This window comes from Protomyctophum parallelum (genome assembly GCF_964188405.1).
Source record: "Protomyctophum parallelum genome assembly, chromosome: 20".
NCBI lineage: Eukaryota > Metazoa > Chordata > Actinopteri > Myctophiformes > Myctophidae > Protomyctophum > Protomyctophum parallelum.
Genome location: NC_139718.1, coordinates 33,260,874 through 33,286,136, shown reverse-complemented (window position 1 = coordinate 33,286,136; position 25,263 = coordinate 33,260,874). Strand labels below are relative to the sequence as shown.

At 43.5% G+C, this 25,263-nt stretch overlaps 2 protein-coding genes across 2 annotated transcripts in view; both read right to left on the bottom strand.

The window, feature by feature from the left end:
* Window positions 1-7,589, bottom strand: part of ehd4 (EH-domain containing 4) — a 31,987-nt gene extending 24,398 nt beyond the window's left edge. Inside the window, exon 1 of the mRNA XM_083792426.1 lies at window positions 6,918-7,589. Coding sequence (XP_083648552.1) covers window positions 6,918-7,147 — 230 coding nt within the window. The 5' untranslated portion in view covers window positions 7,148-7,589. The remainder of the gene's footprint in view (window positions 1-6,917) is intronic.
* A 4,309-nt stretch (window positions 7,590-11,898) lies between these two features.
* traf3 (TNF receptor-associated factor 3) overlaps window positions 11,899-25,263 on the bottom strand; it is a 28,604-nt gene continuing 15,239 nt past the window's right edge. The window contains exons 3-14 of the mRNA XM_083791316.1: window positions 24,967-25,144; window positions 24,085-24,136; window positions 23,207-23,311; window positions 22,688-22,852; window positions 20,187-20,267; window positions 19,943-20,017; window positions 18,980-19,072; window positions 18,717-18,857; window positions 17,637-17,811; window positions 16,425-16,768; window positions 15,235-15,426; window positions 11,899-14,975 (exon numbers count right to left, since the gene is read on the bottom strand). Of these exons, the coding sequence (XP_083647442.1) occupies window positions 14,940-14,975; window positions 15,235-15,426; window positions 16,425-16,768; window positions 17,637-17,811; window positions 18,717-18,857; window positions 18,980-19,072; window positions 19,943-20,017; window positions 20,187-20,267; window positions 22,688-22,852; window positions 23,207-23,311; window positions 24,085-24,136; window positions 24,967-25,144 (1,637 nt within the window). The 3' untranslated portion in view covers window positions 11,899-14,939. The remainder of the gene's footprint in view (window positions 14,976-15,234; window positions 15,427-16,424; window positions 16,769-17,636; window positions 17,812-18,716; window positions 18,858-18,979; window positions 19,073-19,942; window positions 20,018-20,186; window positions 20,268-22,687; window positions 22,853-23,206; window positions 23,312-24,084; window positions 24,137-24,966; window positions 25,145-25,263) is intronic.

Below are 25,263 nucleotides of genomic sequence, written 5' to 3'. Positions count from 1 at the left end.
TATGCCCATGCCAGAGGGGGTAGTTCTGTCGTGGAGCTTACTGTCTTTGAGTGTGTGGTTTGAAAAGGTTAAATACTACTTAAAAGAGGAGTTTGGGCTCCTTTGGGAGGGAGCAGGGAGGTGACAGAGACGAGAGCAGAGAGAAAGAGGACAGGGAGGGCGAAGGCAGAGGCCTTGTTAGGATGCTGCTTAATGATCTGCTAAGAAACTTAAAAACTAAACCTTTCTGCGTGGTTAGATTACCTTTTTTACCCCATACAACACTACTATATATCAATTTATATCATACGTGTTTAACCAAACAGAGCCAAACTGACTTGTAAGCGACCGTTTGGTTACGTTTGTACATCCATCCATCCATCTTCAACCGCTTAGCCGTATTCCATAGTCGGGTCGCGGGGGCAACAGCTCCACCAGAGAGCTCCAGACTTCCCTCTCCAGAGCAACATTAGTGACTTCCTCCTGGGGGATCCCGAGACGTTCCAAGGCCAGTGAGGCGATGTGTTACCTCCAACTTCGCCTTGGTCTGCCCCGGGGTCTCCTCCCAGTGGGACGTGCCTCGAGGACCTCCCTAGGGAGACGCCCGAGAGGCATCCTAACCAGATGCCCGAACCACCGCTGATTCTTCTCCTTTCCAGGCGAAGAATCAGCGACTCTACTCCAAGTTTCTCTCGCGTGACTGAACTTGTACACTCAGAGTTAAATGAACATTGAGATTTTTACTGCAGCGGCAGGGATGTTGAGTTGAGCAGGATATGAGCAGTTACTGAGTATGTAGTGGAAAGAGTGACTGTACGTGATGTTGCTCTGATGCAGTCTGGGGGTCTGTGCCACCATAGCTATGTTTAGACAGACTAAAATAAAAACAACTAGTTTTCCCCTTCCTTTCATCTCTGCGTCGACCTTCACGACCTCACAATGACTTTTCCAGGGTTAAGGAAAAGTGAGAAAAGGAAGGAAGTCCTGTAAAGACAAGAGAAAAGGAATGCGGCTCAGAGTCCCTGTCCAAGTACTTCCTGTTGTGCCAGCCGACCAGAAGACAGAAAAAAAACAACCTTGTTATAACCATGGCTATTGAGGTTATCCGGGCGTCCTTTTTAATCCCCAAATATACCGGGGAAACCATGCACCAAGGGAATGAGAGGCCCTTTGTCTGGCTGACCTTGAACAAGGCTTCAAAAACTTCACCGTCATCTTCTCCACACACACAAACCCCCTAATATAACATGATGCCAGCCCAGAACACAATGTTTTTCCCTCCCTAACCCCGTCTCTTTCTCTGTAAGCCCTTTCCCCTTTTTATATTTGACTTTTGTATGATAGTGTCACTCGCATGACAAAAATAACAGATCTAGAAGCTCACTACGTGTTGCGGATGCAATTTATTGTGAGCTTGTAGATCGGCCATGTGTATGTGACGCCTTTGCACGACTAGCATGAATTGGGCATTACTGTCTCTCTTTCTAAATTTATCCAGCTCATCCTCCAACCTCTCTATTGATCTATTCCGTCCTTCCTCCTCCCACTTCGCATCAATGAATGACTCACGCCCCCCCCACACACACACACTCACACAATCTCTGTCTCTCCCCATCACTATATTTTCCATCATTCATGCCTTTTCTATCTTCCTAAACACAGTGATCCTAGAGCAGACCGTTCATTTGTACAGTAAACTGGTACAAACTGGTATAGATGTCTACTCCCTCCATCAACCCCCCCCCCCCCCCCCCCCCCCCCTTCCACATCCAGCTTTAACCCTCGGTCTCCCCCATGCCTCCTTCCCACATCCATCTGTTTACTCAATCCCTCCTCCAGTGCCATCCTGTAGGAAAAGGAGACAAGGTCAGGGGGCATCAAACAGATCACAGCAGAGGAACGAGCGCACACGCACACACGCATACACGCACACACACACACAGTGTAGCTTAAGATTTCAACACATCTCCGCCAACATTCACTGATAACCAAAATGAATGAACAAACCAAAACTCACTCTGTGCCTCTCTGTAATAAATCACTACTAACAAGCATTAGCCAAAACATTGCTTAATTGTTATCACTGATGTTCTTGGCTGGGATATTTTGTTGCAAAATAAAATGTGTGTGTGTGTGTGTGTGTGTGTGTGTGTGTGTGTGTGTGTGTGTGTGTGTGTGTTGCAGCACAACATCTTGCACATGACTTGAATATGCATTCAAGATGAATTTTAGAAAATCTCGAAATTCTTATTTCATCTGTTTTACTACGTACTGTATATAGGTTTCATTTCAACCAATACACATGAAAGATTAAATGTGTCGACTCTGCACTTCATTGGCCTCAGCTCCCATGATTCATAGCATTCTTTTTAAGTTCCCATGATTCATAACATTCCTCAGGGCAGGGCGGAACCCCTGTGTGTGTGTGTGTGTGTGTGTGTGTGTGTGTGTGTGTGTGTGTGTGTGTGTGTGTGTGTCCCACATGTACACATGTGCGTGTCCCACATGCACACACAGTGTTGCAAAGTGCTGCATAAACTTGTGTAAATAATACTGTGATTTTGAATAAACTATGCAAAACTAGCATGGTTACCTCAGCGGACTTCCCAGAGTGACAGATCCCACCCCTACACACCCATCTCCTTCACCTTGCATAGCAACAAGTCAAGTTGTTTGTAGCCAGCAAATACTGTATGACTTAACCACACACACACACGCACACGCACGCACGCACACACAGCAGACACGCACGCACGCACGCACACACACACACACACACACACACACACACACACAGCAGTTTAGATAAGGTCATTGTTGATATGTGTAACTCTATAGGTCATTCAGTCTGTACACCCCATACCGAGTCTCTGTGTTCAGAGTCAGACACACTGAAACAGCCACATACTGTACATCCACAAGTCTAAACATGATCTTCCATTGAAGGCAGGGCACCAGTTAGCGGCTGTAATGTAAGGGCCGATTCGTACCCGCCCCCCCCCCCCCCCCCGAACCTCAAATGACGTCAAATTGTAGGCTCTACAGTGCCGAACCGACTTTTATTCGGCTCTAAAATAAGAGTATGAATCGGCCCTGACTCAGTAAGACTTCAGTGCTGCACTAGCTAGCCAACCAGCTGGCCTGTGAATGTTAGATGGTATACTGTATGTTGTTTGCTGTTATATCTGGGAACACACATTGATGATAAATGGAGCTTCAGATATATATTTATCTGAATTGAAGCAAGTCAGAGACGGTTTTCTATTATGAGTATCTGCAGGGGAGTGGCAAGTGTTTGGTGGCATAAGGCATTGGTGTACTAAACAAAACTAGGTGATCGCCGTGGCTGCATGAAATAGTATTTGGGAAGCGATTCTATAAAAATGGTTCACAGTCAAGGTTGTACTTGGTTGTACCAGTGGAAAATCCAGCTTGTGTAATGCCTGAGGTATAATGTACCGTTGCTTGCAGGTGTCACACACCAACAATAGCAATCTACAAGCTCATAATGCCTCACGTTGTAGTACATTGTGAGCTTGTAGATCTGCAACTAGTATAGTATAAAGTATAACTCAGGCGTTTGCCAAACAGCCGGTTAGCCAGCAGGTGAGCCAGACCAAGGAATATATGTGTGTGTGTGTGTGTGTGTGTGTGTGTGTGTGTGTGTGTGTGTGTGTGTATGTACGCTACGTGTATACAGTTTTTGCATGTTTAACAAAAGACAAAAGCATTACTACATGGACAACAAAAGGCAGCTAGTGTGGCGACAACCTGTGTGTGTGTGTGTGTGTGTGTGTGTGTGTGTGTGTGTGTGTCTGTGTGTGCCAAAAAGGGGCGTGTTAACCTATTTCTCAGTAGGGTATTCTATCAGCCCAGCCCAGCTGTGTGTGTAACGTTATACAGGCTGTTGTCAAACAGATAGGACCGCAGCAGGTTTTTGGTATGCATACAATTAATATTCATAATACTATATAATTAATTTGCACGCCATTCACAAGTATGCTGTGAATTCACCACGATAACATTATCTTGTTTTTTAACATTATATCCTCCCATCTCCACGTGCACTGCACATGTGTGTGTGTGTGTGTGTGTGTGTGTGTGTGTGTGTGCGGGTTAGTTGGTTGACCTTGGTGGCCAGCCTTCCTGGCCTCAACCCACGCTAGACAAGCTTTCAGAACAGTCACAGCAGAACTAGTTGTCTGAACCAGTGGTTCCCAAACTTTTTCATGTCAAGGACCCCCAGCCAGTTTGACATTAGGCTACGGACCTGCGTTAAATGGTAAATGGTGCATTTATATAGCGCCTTTATCCAAGGCGCTTTACATAGACTGTGCATTACATTCACACACACACACACATTCATACACCGATTGCAGCTGAGGCCATGCAAGGTACCAACCAGTACATCGGGAGCAATTTGGGGTTCAGTGTCTTGCCCAAGGACACTTCGACATGTAGCCAGGAGGAGCCGGGATTCGAACCGCCGACCCATGGATCATTGGACGACCCGCTCTACCTCTTGAGCCACAGTCGAAATGGCATTTATATCTCTGGGACCCCAATTTATATTGTAAAACGAATGTTGATAGAGTGTACAAATGGAACCAAAATGAATGCATTTGGTTCCATTTGTACACTCTCAGAGTTACAGATCTATGGGAGCATCTATGGGTCCATTTGGTTCCTAAATATCCATCATAGCTGGGGACCCCCTGGAACTCTTTCAAGGACCTCACTTTGGGAACCTCTGGTCTGAACAACATTGTTCTCTGTGTTCAGACCACATTGGCTGGTCATGGTCAGTTTGTTGACCATGCGGTGAATGGATAGATACACCGCACCGTATTCATTTAACTCTGAGAGTGTAACAACTGACTAGTAGTAACAATAGCCCAGTTTTACAGTCAGTTCAGAGTAGACAATAAAACTATATATTACTGGCCCTTCACAAGCAGTTCAGACTGTTTCATATTGAAAATATATAGTTGTACAAAAAACGTTCTCAGGTGAACACTGCCATACACACTGTTCCACAACTACTATCTCGTTATACAAATGTGCATAGAAGCACATGTAGCCTACGCCAGTCGATCCCAAACTGGGAGTCCCACTATTATTATTTTTTTTTTTGGGGGGGGGGTCCCCACATTGTTTTCTCACCCAACAGTAAACAAACCAACATACAGTGTAAGTGTTGTGTATAAAGGGTATCTTCACATTTTAAAAGTTACAATATTAAGACCATTTTAATACTATTTTCACAAAATGTATCTGTGGAACCGGGTCAAACAAAACGTAATGCCTCAACTCCTACAATTCCACTTCAAATATGATTATTTTGGGGGTCTGAAAAGTTTGCGAACCCTAAGGCTAAGCGACATCACCGCACACACACACACACACACACACACACACACACACACACACACACACACACACACACACACACACACACACACACACACACACACACACACACACACACACACACACACACACACACACACACACACGATGAGAGGAGAAAGGAAGGATCATGTCTGGTCCAGCAGTCGTCGTTGACTAAACAATAGAACATAGGGGATCAGACCTCAAACTAATAAACAAACAAAACAAACAGATAGAGAATCCCCCCCTCCCCCCACCCACACGCACAGAGCAGTGTATCAAATGTTATGTATGAATAATTTATATAATGTTGGTCATTTTGTGATTAACTTTTATTATGTCAATGAAGCATGCTGCATGCTGAATTAAATTCAACTGAAATTGAAAGAAGGTCAAGAGGTGATTTGGAGAGAGAGAGAGAGAGAGAGAGAGATAGAGCGAGAGCGAGAGAGAGGACAGTCATTCACTCACTCACTCATTCTGTGCCTCTCTATCTCTTTTCCTTAATTTTACATTCTTGCCTCCAGCGGTTTCCATACTGTAGCTGACAGTAAAAGTTTAGAATCAGTTCTGGGTTTGGAATGCCAGGTAGAAATATAAACAGGGGGACTCGGGTAACAGAAATGAGTCTCAGGGGTTCAGTAGAAGAAAACATGAGGAGGGCTGGGTTAAGGTTTCATATTTAATTCCAGGATAACACCTTCATAGCCCCTTTCAGGACCCTTGGCTTGGTTACATTTTCTGTATTTGGGACATCATCCCAATTACAGAAAAGGTAACCAAGCTGTCCCGAAAGGGGCTAACACCTTCACTAAACGCGAAACAGAACTGCAGTGCTAGAACATGGATTAATGCATACATGTTATTGTTCATACTTCATAAACGGTTAACAAGCTTTTCATGTGTATAATTTCACTTGTCTTAACATGTCTGAATAGTTGGGCCTGTCAAAAACTAATAATGGCCTCATTGGCTCATTGGTAGTTCAGTTTGTTTCATAATATGATACTCATCATAGCAACTGTGCATGATGCATGCACTGCTTTGCCTTTATGGCTGACATGCTGGGTATTTACACCACCGTTCTCTCTTGTTGGCACAACACTAGCTCTGCCTCTGGTCCATATCCTTCTACTGCTTCTAGCACAACACACACACACACACACACACACACACACACACACACACACACACACACACACACACACACGTAACTCTCAGAGGGTACAAAAAAAAATCAAACCAAATGGGTCAATTTGGTTATATTTAACAACGGTCGGTTAATCATGTAGGCCTACTGTATGTTCATTACATGACACCGGCGTAGTTAATGACGCAGCATTTACGTAGGCTACTTTGTTGGACCGTGACCAGGAGTTCTAATATATCGTTGGACCAGGTTCGGTTCGGTTTAGTTTAGTTAACGGGATCTAAGACAAAACACCACCACCACCATAGGTGTAGCACGGCTATTACTATTAGTAAACTTAGTGCGTCATCATGACAACGGTGGTCAGGTGAGGGCCCGGGCCAGGTGGTGTGTGTACCTGATGAAGGTGGTCTTCCCGGTGGAGTACTGGCCCACCAGCAGCACCATGGGCTTGCTCTGGAAGTCGGCCGCCTCCAGCGCCGGCGAGTGGAAGTCATGGAAGAGGTAGGTCTCCTCCAGAGGCAGCAGCTTCCTGGTGTACAGGCTCTGGAGACCTTCCGTCACCGTCTGGTACATCTCCCCTTCTTTATTCCGACCTCCCTGCTCCTGTTTCACCCAGCTGAACATAATGACACCACGCGCACCGTTCACCTCCCGTAGTAGAGCGAGAGAGAGAGAGAAAAAAAAAGCCGAAGAAGTGAAGGATTGTGTGTAGTGTAGTTCCTTATCGTGTGTCACTATAGTCACTACTGACTCTCCAGCCAGCCAGTCAGCAGCAGCAGCGCCGTCCCGGGGGTTTCTCACAAATAAAAAGAATCCTCCGTGTCCGCGGGTATGTGTGATGCCCTAAGAGTAGATATATATACTCTATGGTGTTGCCCTGTCCGGAGGAGGAGGGTGCTCTGCTCTCGCTCTTGGCAACGCAGGGACTAACTGAACTGAACGTGGCACCTGGTGGACGTTCTCCTGTTTGACCGCGACCACTGCTGTGCTGAAGCTGAACACACACTCCTCTGTGTTGAGAGCGAGGGGTGGATGTGTGTGTGTGTGTGTGTTTTGGGGATAGAGAGGGTGTGGAGTGGGGGGTTCGGTTCTTCTGTGGCGCGCGTGCGTCTGTGTGTGGGGGTGCGTGTGCGCTCACACCACTGGTGCGCCTACCTGGGGGCACCGCCCTACCCGCTGTGACGCAGCCGTAACGGAGGCAGGGCAACGGAGAGGAAGAGGGTCAAAAATATACTCTCTCAATGTCAAAGAAAACCAGCAAGGGGGGGGGGGGGATTTTATCATCCATGTCAATATACATGATGTTTTGAATGAATTGGGGGGGGGGGGGGGGGGGGGGGGGGGAGAGACTAGTGTTCTCATCAGGATGTGATTATTGTTTACACAGTGATGCCTAATTACTGAAAGAAAGTCTGAAACATGTTACTCGTAACATAATGACTGTTCATATAACGTTTAGTTTAATTCTCTCTTTTTGAATTGTTTATTTTATTTGGAAAAAGCAGTATGAAGTATCAGCCTCAATTCTTGGTTCGCATTTTGACAGAGAGATATTTAGCTAGTCCTCCCGGTGATGTCATCATCGGGAGAAAAGTTATTCCATATAGAGATGTAAAGGGATACTACACTGGAACATGTTGCTTTCATGACCAAGAGGGGGTTATGTAGTGATTGAATGGTATTCAAAACAAAACTTTCAATTGATTAGGCTATACTGATATAGCCTACAGGCTAATTAACATTTATCGTGGTCATGGAGAATCAGTAACACTGACTGACAGTTTAAACTAAGTGATTATAGGTTAAATAATATAATAACTAGGTCAGCTACTCTCTAACTATGCTATTGTAGCGTCCCCTGGTGGACAGACGGGGTCATCCCTATATGTTCCCCAGGTTCTCCCTAGGTTCTATGTTCCCCACTAACCCGGCCCCCCAAAAAAGTTTCTGTTCCTCGCTCAACCAAAAAGAGGTTCTATGTTCCTTGCTCAACCAAAAAAAGGTTCTATGTTCCTTGCTCAACCAAAAAGAGGTTCTATGTTCCTTGCTCAACCAAAAAGAGGTTCTATGTTCCTTGCTCAACCAAAAAAAGGTTCTATGTTCCTTGCTCAACCAAAAAGAGGTTCTATGTTGCCAAATCAAAAAAGGTTCTATGTTCCCCACTGAAAAAAGGTTCTATGTTCCCCACTGAAAAAAGGTTCTATGTTCCCCACTCAACCAAAAAATTTCAGATGTCTGCCTACCAGTGACATCATCGATAGGGCTTTCTATTAATGGAAAGTTAACTAAAGTCATTATGTATGGAAAAGATTGTTCTCGCGCTAATACAAATATATATATATATATATATATTTGATTGATTGAATAGTTTATTACAGAGATGTAAAACAAAGCTTGTTCTCATGCTAATACAAATATATATATTTGATTGATTGAATAGTTTATTACAGAGATGTAAAAAAAGATTTTCTCACGCTAATACAAATATATATATTTGATTGATTGAATAGTTTATTACAGAGATGTAAAAAAAGATTGTTCTCACGCTAATACAAATATATATATTTGATTGATTGAATAGTTTATTACAGAGATGTAAAAAAAAAAAGAAAAAAAAAGAGTACAGTCAAACATTTAGTCCAAAAGGGCACCACACAAAAAAAACTTTCCATTTAGGCCCTATGCAATTAATTCATAGACAAAATTCAATATCATCACAGGAAAAGATAAAACACGGACAGAATGTGTGTGTGTGTGTGTGGGTTTATTTTCCTCTCCCTTAATTGGGCCTGTGGATTTCCAGGCCTGTTTAAAAAAATGTAAGTGATCTGTTTTGAGGGAGGGGGTCAGGGCATTCCACGCTTTGGTGGCAGTGCTGTAGGAGAATTTCACATTTATTTCTGAAAGTGGGTGGTACCAGATTGTTGTTCTCAGTCCCGTATTGGTTCAGCGGACATATACATTTCAACAAATATAATGTTTGTTTTATATTTTGGGGGCCTTTTTGCCTTTATTGATAGATATCAGTAGTTTGACAGGAAACGGGGAAAGAGATTGGGGGAAGACACGCAGCAAAGGTCGTCAGGATCGGGACTCGAACCTACGACAAGCTGCTATAGGCTTGATTACCAGCCAAATAGTCATATTCTTGTCATTTGGATTTTACCAATCAAGTGAGCCTTACTAGTCAGCTTGAACAAAATATAAGTCAGAGATGGTCACTTGTAAAAAAGACATGGCTTTGGTGCTATCGTAGATTAGATATAGATATTAGAATGGAGCCACATAGGGAGACGCCTGAAAGAACAATGCTGGACTGTTCTTGCAGGCCTGGCACAGCTGAAAATTAAGGCCTGGCCCATGTCCCTGCTATACCACCATTAGATCTCCATATACTGTATGGAGCTGACCTGTTCTGACATTCCATATGTTGATCTGACCTCATCAAACCCTGTACACTCAAGACATGCTCCTTATATGGCCAGTACAGAATTCATTCCATGTTGATCTGATCCCCCATGCCATGTATTTCTCTGTGTCTACATATATGTGTAATGTATGTATGTGTGTGTGTGTGTGTGTGTGTGTGTGTGTGTGTGTGTGTGTGTGTGTGTGTGTGTGTGTGTGTGTGTGTGCGCAATGTGTGCGTGCATGTGTGTGAGATGACAGCGTGGGAGTAGTTTGCCAGTTATTCTGTAGTTGTCCACAAAACAATCATATTTTTTATTTTATTAATAATTTTGTTCATAAGATCCATGCTTGTTTCAAACCGGTGTACAAACTAGTTCCTCCAGATCTGAGCTCCCTAATCCTCTCTGTATCATTATTCAATACAGAGAGGAGAAAAAACAAACAAACAAAAAACTCAACTTTCTTCTTCTCCATTTCCCCCCCAAAACTACTGTGTTTGGGTTTGTTACTTCTTGTCAAAATCAGAAATCAGATTGTCACTGTCTTTTTGCCAATGCCTTGCTGCCAATGATTGAGATTTTGCAACCAACCCATATTAAAATGTCTACAAAAAAGTGGATTTCTGAACTGACCACTCAGAATAGCCAAATGGCATTGATCACACCTCCAGGTCTTTAGTTTAATCAAGTTAGGGAATAAAACCTGGTACTTAAGACACGCAAAATACAGCCCCTGGTGTCTCTATCCCTTCAAAATCAAAACAATATTTACTGAAAATGTAGAAGCCATTCTCACTGTTTTGTGACCGCAGGTCGCATTTCCCGTCAGTGTGTTGGTTGGTTGGTCACCCCTCCCCAGCCAAGCCCCAGGTCATCGTGACATCACGCGACATCAGGGATGGATATCACTGATGTCATAGTAAATGCGACCTGCTATCGCAGTTAAGCCCATATATGGAGATCCCTGATGTCATCAATATTGGCCAGCAACTCTACATCAAACCTCAAATCCTTAGATTTCTCCAGTCTCCACCAGGATTGGTATTTGGATAAAATCTGAAGGACAAAAAAAAGTATTGCACATTAATGGGCCTCCTGGTGGCGCTGGAAAAGGCAGAATTGAAAAATGCAGGTCAGATTTTTTTCCTTGGGCTGTAGGGAGTGTGCATACATTTTATGCAGATTAGTGCACTTGTGAAGACGTGACTTGGCCTGTTCTAGCGCCACCATGAGGCTGTTTTGAAAATTGTCAAGTGGCATTTCCTCCTCAGCCTAGTGGGAATATGCACACAGTTTCACCGCAATCGGAACAGTCTAACAGTAGAATATCCAAAAATAAAATAGTCTGTACAATGAAACTATACTGTGACAATATAAGATGATGTGATATTTCCAATTTGAACAGTTATTTAGTTTTTTCTCTTCTTCTTCATTGATCTTGGTTGATTTTGCTCGTTTTTAGGTGTATGTGTTGTCTTCTTTGGTTGTTTAAAATAAAAGTGAATACATATTTAAGTAACAAACAAAAAAGGGGACAAAAATACATGTATTTGTTTAATAAACTTTAATATCACACATCCATAAACAATCTGTGCAAATAATAATCTCCATGACAACACGCATACATACGTACATACATATGTACGCCCTCAGCCTCAGTTCTGTGTCCTTCCCAATCCTGCTGGAAAAACAACAACACAAACCCTTCTGGCTAGACTGGAATCACTGGATATACTGGGACTGGGTCTCATTCATAAAAATGTTCTCCGAGACTGTATTAAACTGTATTATATGATAGTTTTACAGAATATTAAAGTAAATGACCACGAGTCATGTGGTTTATGGTAGTATAGATTATACATATTATGGTTTATAATGGTATATATTATATACTTTTCTGTGTAGTGGAAATCCCATGTTTCCTTAAACAGCTTCCTGTTGTCTGTTTTTTCAAGCAGGCAAGGGCAAGGGTAAATAAAATGAAATAAAAATACATGAAAGTTTGATGCACAGCATCAGTAATCAAACATTATAAAAACAATGTATATAAAACATACCAAAGATCAAAGATACAAACATGTTCATAAACTTCATGAGGTTCCTAGTTCTGACCAGAGATGCACGGAAAGATGGCGAAGCCCTGGTAGCTTCTTCCTCCATGTTGGTGCCAGAATCCTCAACAACTGCTACTAGGCACGCCTACTAAGTTTGCCATTTGTATTCGTAATATATGTACATATTACGTAATATTCAATTAGAGTTTTATTGAGATATTTTGATATTACTGTGAGTCCTGCAACATGGTTATAGCTGTATCTAGTTTATTATAGTTAATTGTCTGAATTGAAATGTCAAAAACTAAAGATGGGGTGGGGGTGAATTGTTAACCCATTTAGACCCGTTACACATACGTTGTTATACCTTTCAAGCTGGGAATGCCTCTGTGTCATTATATATCGCTGTTGTCGGGCAGAAACCTCTATCTCGGGTGGCGCAGTACAAGCCCACCACCACGGAGGTTGTGGGTTCAAATCCACCGTGGTGCATCTGGCTTTGTCAGGTGTCAATGCGAACAAAATCGGCTCGTGTTCAGGGGAGGAAAGCCCGACGGAGAGGGTGAGATTTGTCACTGCGTGTATTACTACGGCCTGGGGGCGGCAGTGGTCTGCAGGGAGTGTTGGGCAAGAGGAGTAGGACGAAGGCCCTACGTCCTCCTGGTGGGGGCTCCTCACTGGTAGGTGAGCCATTACGATCCGACAGTAGTGACAACACAGAAATGTGTGTGGGGTGGAATCAATAAGGAAACTTTATCTCTTTGTGTTTTTTTTCGTAAATTAAAACTACCATTTGCTTGTGAGGTTACCAAGGAAATGCTTTCCTATTTACAGCCAACAGAGGGCAGCAACATGGATCAGGGAGTGAAGCATCATTTATGCTCTGTCTTATGATGGTGTCGTTACCAAGGTTATCATAGTTTATTATTAGTTCAGAAAACTAAATGTACGACTAAAACTGAAAGGGGAAAAAATGAATGAAACATAAAGGAAACTAAAGTAAAACGAAAGAAAGAAAACAATATAAAAACTAAAATAAAACAATGCAAAATGAACTAAAACTAGAATGAAATACAATTGCATGTAAAGTAATTTTCCTTGTATGCAAATACTAAATGAAAACTCTTAAAAGTCAGTTCTTAAGAGTAAAACAGACTAGAAATAAGCTAAATCAAAACACCAAACTAAATACAAAATGAATTAATATTTCGAAACCATAACTCTCCTAACCTCACAATGCAAGCGATACCATCGTACGACAGAGTATAAAGGAAGCTCAGACTAGACGCTGTCCATAATACAATTCAGGACTCAGACAAGATGTATTGTGTTGTATTGTATTGTGTTGTATTGTGCTGTATTGAACTCCTCCGTACCCTGGCTCCGCCCTCACCTGTCAACACTCTGACGAACAGACAGGGAGGTCTGCCTGTTTCTGTTGATGAAATATCAAAATCTACAATGAATATTAAATCATGAACAGCAAGACACGGGCACCCCACACACACACACGTTTCAACCAATGAGACAATCCCAACAGGCATAAAGACACTGCATGCACACCCATACATACACATACATGTTTACAGACACCTCATGCACTCCCATACACATATTACATTCTGTATTCATCTCAGTTGTAACCGGTGATCACCAGCCACACACACATGCATGCACACACACACACACACACACACACACACACACACACACACACACACACACACACACACACACACACACACACACGCACGCAATTTTCAATAACAGTCAGTTTGTTGTATCTGGAAGGCAAGCATGTGTCCATGTTAGTGAAACAAGACCAAACTGGACGTGCACACCCACACACGCGCACATTTCGGCCACAACAGTCTCAAGTGGCAGCCACGCTAGCACCACAGGCCAGTTCCATGGCTATTGCTGGGTAGCATGGTCCTTCCAAATGAGAACATGAGCGACATAGTACAATCTCGGCCAACTTTGTCCTTCCAAAGATTAAATATAGATGTATAAAATAACAAAGCATTAGTCCACTGGTTTCAGCAGACTGGTTTCTGTTCAGAATGTCTCTAGAACTCTGCCTTCCAGTTCTGCGTGTTCCGTTTAACAACGTTCCATTTGGTTTCAGATTCCATACCCCTCCAGTGCGGCTGTCTCTCAGGCCAGAGATGTTTTTCTGCCATTTATTGATGCCCGTATTCATACTGCAGACATTTTGCTCTTAAGAGCAAAATGCCCGCCGTTTGAATAATGTTATATGGTGGGTTTATGTTTTTGATCAGTGACAGTAGCCTGTGTGTGTGTGTGTTCATCCACAGACACGCACACACTCATGCAAGACCTCCAGCCTGTGCATGTGCGCAACACTGTCAGGTGAGCTTTATATGTCACAGGGACGAATACCCCCATTGCCATAGATACCAAGCGACTGTCCGTGCCAGCATCAGAGCCGCATGTACCTCCCTGCCCCTCCATTCACGGGTCCTCATCTGATCCTGCATGAAGTCCTCCCTCTGACTTTATTTTCTTACATTTTCTTTTCCATCGTTCTCATCTTCTACACTTCCCTTGTCTGTCATTCTTACAGTTGCCTTTTCTCTTTTCGTATACCATCTTTCTCCCTTTCTCTCCCTCCTTCCCCCAAGGCATCGTCTTTCTCCCCTTCTTCCAAGCTCATTTTTCATTTTCTCTCCAATCCGTATATTCATCCTCTCTCCCTCTCACACTCTCTCTCTAGTCGATGTTTGTTCTCCTTTTCCATTCCTTCTAGAGCTTTGTTTCTTCATTACCTCACCATATCCATCACTCTCTTTTATCCATCCATTCGTTTTCCCCCTCCCTTTGAGTTGGACATGTGTCCTCCTGTCCTCCATCCATCCTTCCCATCATGCTTTGCTTCGGCGGGTGTGACAGGTCGGCTGATCTCAGACCAGCGAGGTCAAAAGTGAAAGGTCACGGGTCAGGGAGGTCAGAGGTATCCACAGTAACCTGTCAATGATATCAAATACAAGACTGGATCACGAATAATAATAATAAGAATACCGTAATAATAATAATTTAATCTAAGCGATACACAATATTTTGTAATTATTATACTACGTTACGGTATAATAATTATGTTATCATCAAAGATCATAAAATCGACATTTATAATCAATTAAGACAGTTTATGTACAAACATCTGCACATTTTCTGGGTCTTTCTTTGTACAACACACCTATAAACATAATCATCATCATGTTAATACCTTGATAAATATGGTGTCATCTTTGATGTAGGTGCCATTCTCCAGCACGGTCTGAGCTACAAACAGAGGACAACCAGACGCTATGTTCATCTCTGCTGCTGGACGTCTGAAGCTGCTGCTGTTAGGATCTGGTTTGAACGCATCACCGAGGTGCTTCCTGGTCGAACCCTGGTCCATCAACATCAATGTTACCTGGACGACAGAGAGACAATGCTGTATGTTACCTGAGAGAGACCGACACACAGGTCTACACCTTGCTCCATATAGGATCCTTCCCTCTATCAGTAATTCCTCCCTCAAATCATCCAGTTATTCCTCCCTTCCCCATCTATCCATCAGTATTTTTCCACCCAACATGCTTCTACAACAGCCACGCCCCCATGTGAATATTCCATTCAATATATCGCTTCATTGGTCAAACCCCCCAGCGAGACAGACGGTGTGAAACAGCAACACAGCGGTTTCCATTTAGCCATCTTTGGCCACTCAGAATAGCCAAATGGCATTGATCACGCCTCCAGGTCTTAAGTTAAGTAATAAGTCCTGGTACTTAAGACACGCAAAATACAGCCCTCAGGGCTGTATTTTGCGTGTCTTAAGTACCAGGTCTTATTCCCTAACTTGAGTAAACTAAAGACCTGGAGGCGTGGTCAATGCTCTTTGGCCACTCAGAATAGCCAAATGGCATTGACCACGCCTCCAGGTCTTTAGTTTACTCAAGTTAGGGAATAAGACCTGGTACTTAAGACACGCAAAATACAGCCCTCAGTCTCTACAGTCATTGTCAAGTACAAAGTGCAGTTTCAAAAGAATGATAATACTGATTCCAGCCCCTATCGTTATGCAGCTCAGACGGCACTGATTCAACTTACACCTCACTTGGACAGACCCCAAGGGGCTGTTGGCGTGCCTACTTTGTTGTCAAGTGATGTACAAAGTCAATAGCACAAACTAATTTTGTAGTCCCTTGTCCAAAAGAGACCAATAGACTACTGACAGTCCTTGGTTATCATCTACCAAAATTGCGCTATACTCAGTCCGTGACATTGAGATCAGCCAATGAAATTATAGAAACATCTGTTGTCGGAATGTCGGGGGTGGTTACGCACAGAAGATTCGGAAAGATTCACGTACACCCACCCCCCCCCCCATCCCCCTCACTTGTCATTCCTCCCTACGCTTCTTCATACCTTTTGCTTAAAAGGCCAGGGCAACAGGGCGTCGTACTCCCCTCTCATCACCACGAAGAACAGCGAGAGGTGCGTTCCTTTCCCCATGCCGTCTCCGTTCAGATACACCCTGGCACACATCTTGTATCCAAAGTACCCCGTGTAGAAAGGCTGGGAGTAGAGGGAGAGCGTTTTCGACGCCACCGCCTCCTGTTTCCTCCTCTTGTAGTCTCGGATCTTCCAGATGAGCGTGCCGTTGTAGCTGGCCGTCTCCAGGACCTGGAAGCGGAGGTCCATGTCGGCCAGCCGGATCTCGTGCACGCTCAGCATGTCGTCGTGGCGATTCAGCTGCGTCTCCAGGGATCCTGGAGGGTATCGATGATGATAAAATGTGGACTTTTAGATTCAGTTGGTGCTAATTTACGATTACAATTTAGGCATAGACGCTCTGATCCAGAGCTACAATACAATAAGCGAGGTAATAATCACACACATCGAATGCAGAGAGACGTCGTAGTGCCTCAGTAAACTAGAATCACCCCGGTAAACCGAGAAGCTAGCATCAGTATAAAACAGTGGTTTTCAAAACAGTGGTTTTCAACCATCTTCAAAACTCTGATGCTGGCATTCAAAGCAACCAAAGGTATGGCTCCCCCATATCTTGCAAGTATGATTGAACCCTACAAACCCTTCCTATAGTATAGTATATATGTATAGTTTATATGTATAGATTCATTATATAGATATTCCACTGTTACGTTCTTAGCTAAGCATGTTTCATGATAAATGCTTTTTATGTGATGTATTCCCATGCTTTTTTGTTCTTGCTTAATGTAAGTCGCTCTGGATTAAGAGCGTCTGCTAAATGCCTAAATTGTAATCTTCAAATCAAGGCGTATTATTTATTCGGACCATCATTTGGTGACATTTAGCCTCTCAGACACAACACCAAAGAATATGTTGTTCTTGTTGAATAATATTTTGTCCACTATCCATGCTGTATTGATGAGATAACAGGCAAACGTTCTTCTACCGAAAGCGAAACACTTCTTCTACATTCTGTAATTGTGTAGACAATAGACATCTTGTAAATGAAATAATGCAGATGTTTAACAATAATGTAACTCTTGAGAGTGTCAAATGTTGTGTTTCATTTTACACTCTCGAGGGTCCATTGGTTGAAAACCACTGGTCTAAAACAATATACAGTACAGACTAAACTAGAGTACAGACCTAGTGTGTGTGTGGAGGTTCCTGTAGCAGTGCGTCCGCCCTCCAGGGAGGACAGACGCGTTCGGACGTTGTCCAGAGTTCCTCTCAGGCTCTCCACCTCCTCCCTCACCAGACGCAGAGAACGAAGCTCCAACTCCACCTCTAACAACTTCTCAGACTGAGAACTCATGAGTTTCTACGCACGCGCGCGCACACACACACACACACACACACACACACACACACACACACACACACACACACACACACACACACACACACACACACACACACACACACACACACACACACACACACACACACACACACACACAAATAGATTAGGACATAATGTTGTGTAGTACTAGTATTGCATTGTGTGGTGTTTGAATAGCAGTTTGTATAGAGGGTATGCGCATGCTTAAAGTGAATGGCACATCGAGTGGCAAAGCAATAGGCAAAGTGAGTTAAACATTGTTTAATGTTGTTTAATGCAATCAGATAGGACTTTTCTGTTTGGAATCATGGGCTGTCAAGGCCAGGAAGTAGTTTTTTGCCACTCCTACATTAAGTAAGCATTCCTACATAACTTCCGGGTTTGATGATGATGTCACGCGCATACCCTCTATAGTATTGTGTAGCAGTGTGTGTGTGTGTGTGTAGTACAGTACATGTCGCATAGCATTGTTTCCCAAAAAGTGGGTCTCTGACCAATGCTTATGGGTCAGAGTAAATAAGTAAAATATCCCCTTTTTTCCCTTTCCTACAGTTAAAAAAGTTTCAAAAGATTAAAGAAAACAGGATTCAATCAAAAACGATTCCAACTTTTTTTGGAATCGATATAAATAAGTAGATCTGCTATTTCACGTGGGTCACGGGCAAACGTCTAATTTTGGTCTTTTTGTCTTGAGCTTTGGGAACCACTGATGTATAGTGTAGTACATGATCCAAGCCGGAACAGCAATCAAATTGATCATTAAAATAAACATGCTCTGAAAACTACTTAACACGGCAGCAGAATGGCTGGGGGTCAGATGGAACCACTGTTCTAGTGTATCAGGCTGTGTAGTGTGTAGTACTGTGTACTTAGCAGCTGTGTACCTGCATGGTAGATACTTTCTGCTCCAGCTGCCTGTTCTTCTCCCTCAGTTCTTCGTTGAGCGTTTCCAGATCCGACAGTCGACTGCTGAGACCTGGCAACACTTTATAACGCTCCAACAGCTCACTTTTAACATCCTCCACCTGTACACACACGCAGGTTAGTCAGTCTTGTAACAGGGTGAAACAATACATGGACGGCAGTCTGAAGAAAAGCAGGGCGTTCGAAACGTTACTCATAATTGAAAAGAAAAAGAACTGGCTACCTTGGCCTCCAGCGTTGCATTTCTGGTTGCCATCAGCCTCAGATGCTCTGCTGCTGAGCTGCACTCATGTTCCCTCATGGTCTGGTTCAGACCCTACAAAATACACACACAAATACTGTTGCTTTTCTGCTTTGTCTTGATCGCATAACAGTGTCAGACAAAATAGCTAATGTAGCCGAACTACTGTGACTCCTTGACGCAAAATTACATCAAAGCAAATATTTGTATAATGAAATACCTAGAGTCCAGAAGCAGGGATGTATGTTGTTTGTAGTTGAATGAATTACAAACCAATATCTAAATATTGAATCAAGCCACTTAAACACTATCTGGGGTGCAAACGGACATGTAAATGACCCCAGAACCAGAAGTAAATATTTAACCAATTAAAAGTACCAGACCGCTAGAGCACCGAGTCGGTAAGGATGGAAGTTGGAGATCCATGCCCCACCCGGCTATGCAATACCCCTTGTGTTTTATATAGACACTAGTGCTTTCTAGCACTAGTGGCCCTAAATGTGAGTTTGCGTAGTGACAGTCATATCTAATGACAGTCGTATCTAACTAGTAAAAAAAAGATTCCCCTTCCCTTGATTGGGAGAACCACATTGACTTGATAGGGTTAACCCTATTGAACAAATCAACAATGACATGGCAGTACTCTAGACTGTACTTTTTTACCAATGTTGGGAAAATGGAACCGGGTGATATGTCCATTGTCTACTGCCAAAAAAACAATACTATAACAGTTGGAGTTTCAGTAAGGTGTGTGTGTGTGTGTGTGTGTGTGTGTGTGTGTGTGCACAACTGCACACGCGTGCAGGGAGGCTGTAGCTAAAGCCAGTGTTTTTTTGTGGTTGGATGTAACCCCCCCCCCCCCCCCACACACACACACACGCACACACACACACACACACACACACACACACACATAGTGTGACCAGGTGACTGTCTCTCCCTCACCTTGAAGGTGCACCCGTAGCGGATGAAGGGACATGCGACCTGGGCTTTGGGACAGTCATGTTGGTGATTGGACAGCTGAGAGACAAACACAGAGGATATCCTACATTAAAAACAACAGGTAAAAGGCTAAAAGGATGATGATGATGATTATGATGATAATGATGACGTGTGTTTGTGTGTGTGTGTGTGTGTGTGTGTGTGTGTGTGTGTGTGTGTGTGTGTGTGTGTGTGTGTGTGTTTGTACCTCGCTCCTGGGCAGAGAGTTGAAGGAGCATTGGTTCGGACAGGCTACAGGGAACGCTGGACACACCGTCTCTTTGTGTTTCTGAAATAACAGCACAAACATTTATGGTGCATTCCACCAAATGGGAACTGGGGCGTTTCCGAGCTGTAACTTCCTGTAACTTCCTACAAAATGGACACCTGAGATAAACTTGTCCGGCGTCTTTCACAACACTAAGTGCTTCTTGTGTTTGTAATGTCACAGTACTACAGTTCAGAGAAGTCATCTCTGAGAAATCCCTGCACGGTACCGACCAGGAGTTATGTGTTGAGGGTAGGGGTGGGTACCGAAGTATGTACCGAACCGAACATGCCTGGGTACCGGGTACCCATTACAATAATTCAATTTCGGTTCTCTCTATCGGTTCCCACAGACACGCAGTCACACGATATTTATTTATTTTCTTCCCTTAATAGATGCTCAGGGAACAGAGCTGATCTACAAGCCTACATTGCGTTGCATTAGCGACGAGTTGTGGGCTTGTGGCTTGCAGAGGCGGAGCCATCTCTCTGCATTGAGTTAGTTGTCGAGGAGTCTAGAGACAGTGACACGCGCTGTGCCTGCCACTGAGGCAACATCATTATTAAAGTTTCTTAAACGTAATTTTCAAGTGAAGTTTATGGGAGGAAACTTTTAAGAGAGGGGACAGGAATCTTGCGCCTTGTCTGAGTCTTCACTGCATACGTGCGCAGCACGCTGGCTGCGCAGCATTGAATCAACATGAGACAAGGAGAGAAAGCGTTGTTGCACTCACTTCGAGTGCGCAGCCGTGTGTGTGTGTGACTGCGAGTGTGTGTGTGTGTGTGATCACGGCGTATAGGGTCCCAGTCTAACTTCGAGAGGTGTACATGCACATATCTGTTAGTAGCAAACCACAGCATGCAAGCCGCCTTTGTTTTCATTGATCCCCCATTGATGCGCTGCCATTCCCCTTCATTAGCGATGCTAATTTACACAGTCAATCGTGTGTGTGTTGCTCTCAGATCTCAGACATGCTTTTATTTGTTATTGGTAATAAGAGAAGTAGCCTACAACACTATTGCCCTGGGTAAATACAGAATCGATATTATATAGATACATTTAAAAGAATCACTATATTATCCACAAATGGCTCAATAAAGGAGAAGATGTTATACTATTCATTATACATGTCTTTAGTATACAGTATACACTCTGCTCTGACATGCCATGCAGACTGTGCACCACATGAGACTACATGAGACTATCTTTTTATTTGTTTCTAGATTTCTGACTTTGTGTTGCAGTGATGTTGTGTAGTCTCTCAGGCATATATTATTTGTTGTCATTGTCAGTAGTAGTAAGAGGTAACTGTAGTATCCACAAATGGCTCAACTGTTAAAGGAAAGGATGTTGGTCTATACTCTATTCATCTGTCTTAAATCAAAGTCTTAAAAATAAAAGCTTTGTGAAAAACAATTGACCTTAAGTTTATACCATTTATTTTGTTACTATATTATCCACAAATGGCTCAACTGAATGAGGAGGAAGAGGATGTTACACTATTTATTCATTACATGTCTTAAATTGACATTGAGCTTTTTTGTTAAACATTTGACCTCTTTTATATCATTTTGGAACCGAAATAGGGAACCGTTAAGAACCGGAATCGATAAGCAGAACCGGAATCGGTACCGGACTCGAAAAAATCCTAACGATACCCATCCCTAGTTGAGGGCCAATGGATGTTTTTTACTAGATAGTAAAAACTTCCCAGGAACCACTTGAACCACGAATGCATTTAGCTCTGCGGAAGCCATCTTGTTTGAAGTTTTATTTAAATTTAAAAAACTTTTTTTATTTTTTATTATCATTTCTTTTTGCATTTTCTGCTTTATTTGACAGTGAGTAGAGAGACAGGAACTGCAGGAGAAAGAGGGGGGATGACATGCAGCAAAGGGCCTGGGGTTGAATTTGATCCAAGACTCAACCTTGATATGGCTTCAGGATTTAAGCTGCTGAAAAATGACACTTCACGTCACTGAGCCGCAGTGATAAGCGAGTCAACGCACAGTCGCACACCTACCGAAATCCCCCCTGTGGAGGGAATTCCGTCATAAATTCACCACGGCAGGTCGGAGATTGTTTGCCCGGAATAGAAGTCGTCTTCTTCTTTTCGTGTCTTTGAAGCATGTGGTTAGATGACAGTTTCCCATTTCTTTACACAGTCTTTTGCATTATTGTTGAACTTTGCGAGATCTTTTAAGCTGCATGGTTTGGGTAGTAGAGGGCACCACTGCCATGTCCTCCATTCCTTATTTTGCATGTTCTACCAATAAATTATACGTGTCCACCATTGCTGTTGTCTTGGCCCAGTTTTATTTACTTTTAGTCCAAGGTTTGTAGTTTTATTTACCTTTAGTCCAGTGTTTGTAGTTTTATTTACTTTTAGTCCAGTGTTTGTAGTTTTATTTATTTGTAGTCCAGTGTTTGTAGTTATTTACCTGTAGCTCAGTGAGAGCCATCTTGTGCATGCAGAACTCGCATGTTGTCTCCCTGTGTTTACATTTCCAGCTGAGATGGTCTGGAATGTCCTTCCTCATCATCCTCTCTTTACATTTACCCAAAGGACAGGGAACCTCAAAGAATGAACACACATTCAGATGGTCCTGGAGAGAGAAAGAGGGGAGGAGGTGGGGGTAGAGGAAGATAGAATGAAGACAATCGATTAAAAACAAGAATAAAGAGTGATGCAATACAGAAAATAAGAGAAGAAACATTTTGCAGGAAGAAAAAGATACGCATAGCGAGTTGAGATGGATGGACAGACATAATCAGAAATAAGACATTGTGGTCATGAAAACAGTAACATCTGAAATAGTATCAGAAACCTGTATGTGAAACGTGTGTGTGTGTGTGTGTGTGTGTGTGTGTGTGTGTGTGTGTGTGTGTGTGTGTGTGTGTGTGTGTGTGTGTGACTGTGCACACGCATGTGTGGGTGTGTGTTGTGAATGTGACCTTACCATGACCTGATGCAAACTCATCTGTTCCTGGCAACCGTTGGACTCACTTCGACAGAACACCTTCAGAGCCATGATCTCTCTATGACAACACACATCACGGAAGATCTACAACCACAAGGATGGAAGTGTCAACTAACGTAGCATGTTATGTTCTGCTCTGCAAAGCATCGTCAAGCCAAAAAAGAATCTCGAAATTAAATAATCATTTAATGAAGTTAGCTTTGTAGTTAGTTCATAGTGATTACTTGAGGTGGCATCAGACATGGAAATTCAACTCCCCCATGACTCCTTCTCAACTCTGGCACATTTGCACGTAACTACTGGGATGCTACACTACAGAGAAGGAAGGCTAGAGAGGGGAGTTGACATAACTACTGGGATGCTACACTACAGAGAAGGAAGGCTAGAGAGGGGAGTTGACATAACTACTGGGATGCTACACTACAGAGAAGGAAGGCTAGAGAGGGGAGTTGACATAACTACTGGGATGCTACACTACAGAGAAGGAAGGCTAGAGAGGGGAGTTGACATAACTACTGGGATGCTACACTACAGAGAAGGAAGGCTAGAGAGGGGAGTTGACATAACTACTGGGATGCTACACTAAAGAGAAGGAAGGCTAGAGACGGGAGTTGACTGAGTTGCCCAAAGTAACTCAGGCAGCACTTCCTCTAAAGATACAAATCCTGACTCCCTTGGCTGATGCAACCCAATCCTGGTTAGGTGGCTGGTCAGTTGCTTAGCTAATTCAGTAGTTAATTAACTTGCCATGGAGGGATGGAAGAAATATGCTACATGGTTAGTAATGGCGTTTATTCGCAACAACCTGCATGCACAGCACTGCTATATAAATGTGACAGTTGACGGACATTTCTCACCTTGTCTTTAAATAAAGGGTCCAGGTCAACTGGACACACTGGGTTAGCTTTACTGAGGAGAGAGAGAGAGACAGACAGAGGCAGAGGGGGGGGGGGGGGTAGTTTCATAATTACTTGTTTTGACATTCAGTTACTTTTTTATTTCTGCTTCCTGTGACTAAAACACATCTCCTTCAAAACATGATAGATCACATCTTTCTTTCTCATCCACAAAGTTTGGTGTGTCTCCTCTCCTCTCCTTTCTTTTTTTTTTTTTTTAAGATATTTTTTTTGCGGCTTACGCCTTTTATTGATTTTTGAAGGGACAGACAGTAGGCTGACAGGAAACGGGAGAGAGATGGGGGGATGACATGCAGTAAAGGCCGTGTCGGGTCCGGGAGTCGAACCCGCGGCACACTGCGACTGGATTACCAGTCCGGTGCCCAGACCGTTACACTACGGCCTGGGCCTCCTCTCCTTTCTTAATGCCCAAATATGTTTCAACTTTAAATGCATACAGACGCAGCAGAGGGACGAACAGTTATCGCCTTCTACTCCCGTCAGTGGCGCCGTCGGGACGTAGATAAAAGTGGGCGGACAATATTCGAGATGGAGAGTTGAGACTAGAGAGCAACTGCACGTAGGGTAGGCTATGTAGCCAGAATGGTCATTGTGGCGAGAGGTAAGCAATGGCACGCAGCAGCAGCCAATACACAACCACGATTGCGCAACAAAATGGGAACAGTGCAACAGAGACCATCAGCGCTGGTCGTGAAAAATAAATAAATAAATAGACCAGTCATTCCCCAATAGTAGTTTGGGGACATTCAGACCCAAATGCGCCCCCCCTCCGGCACGTATGACTCCCTTCCTCCCCTCCTTCCATCCTCTGTCTCTCCTTACTTGAGTAGGTCATTAATGCAGGTCTCACAGAAGCGGTGTCCACATTCAGTCTGTCGGGGCTGGCACAGGACCAGTCTACAGGCCTCACAGCAGTACTTGGCTTCAGGTGTCAACACGAAATGGTCCCTGAAGCCTCCGTGTAGAGGCAGGAAGCCGGGGTCCGGCCCCTGGGAGCCACCTATAGGAAACAGAATGTACCAGGTTCGATTGAGCAAGTGAGCAAGACACTTAACCCCTAACTGCTATCCCCTGAGCTCAAGTCTGACCACTTGAAGCTGAAAACGTCTCCCCACGGGG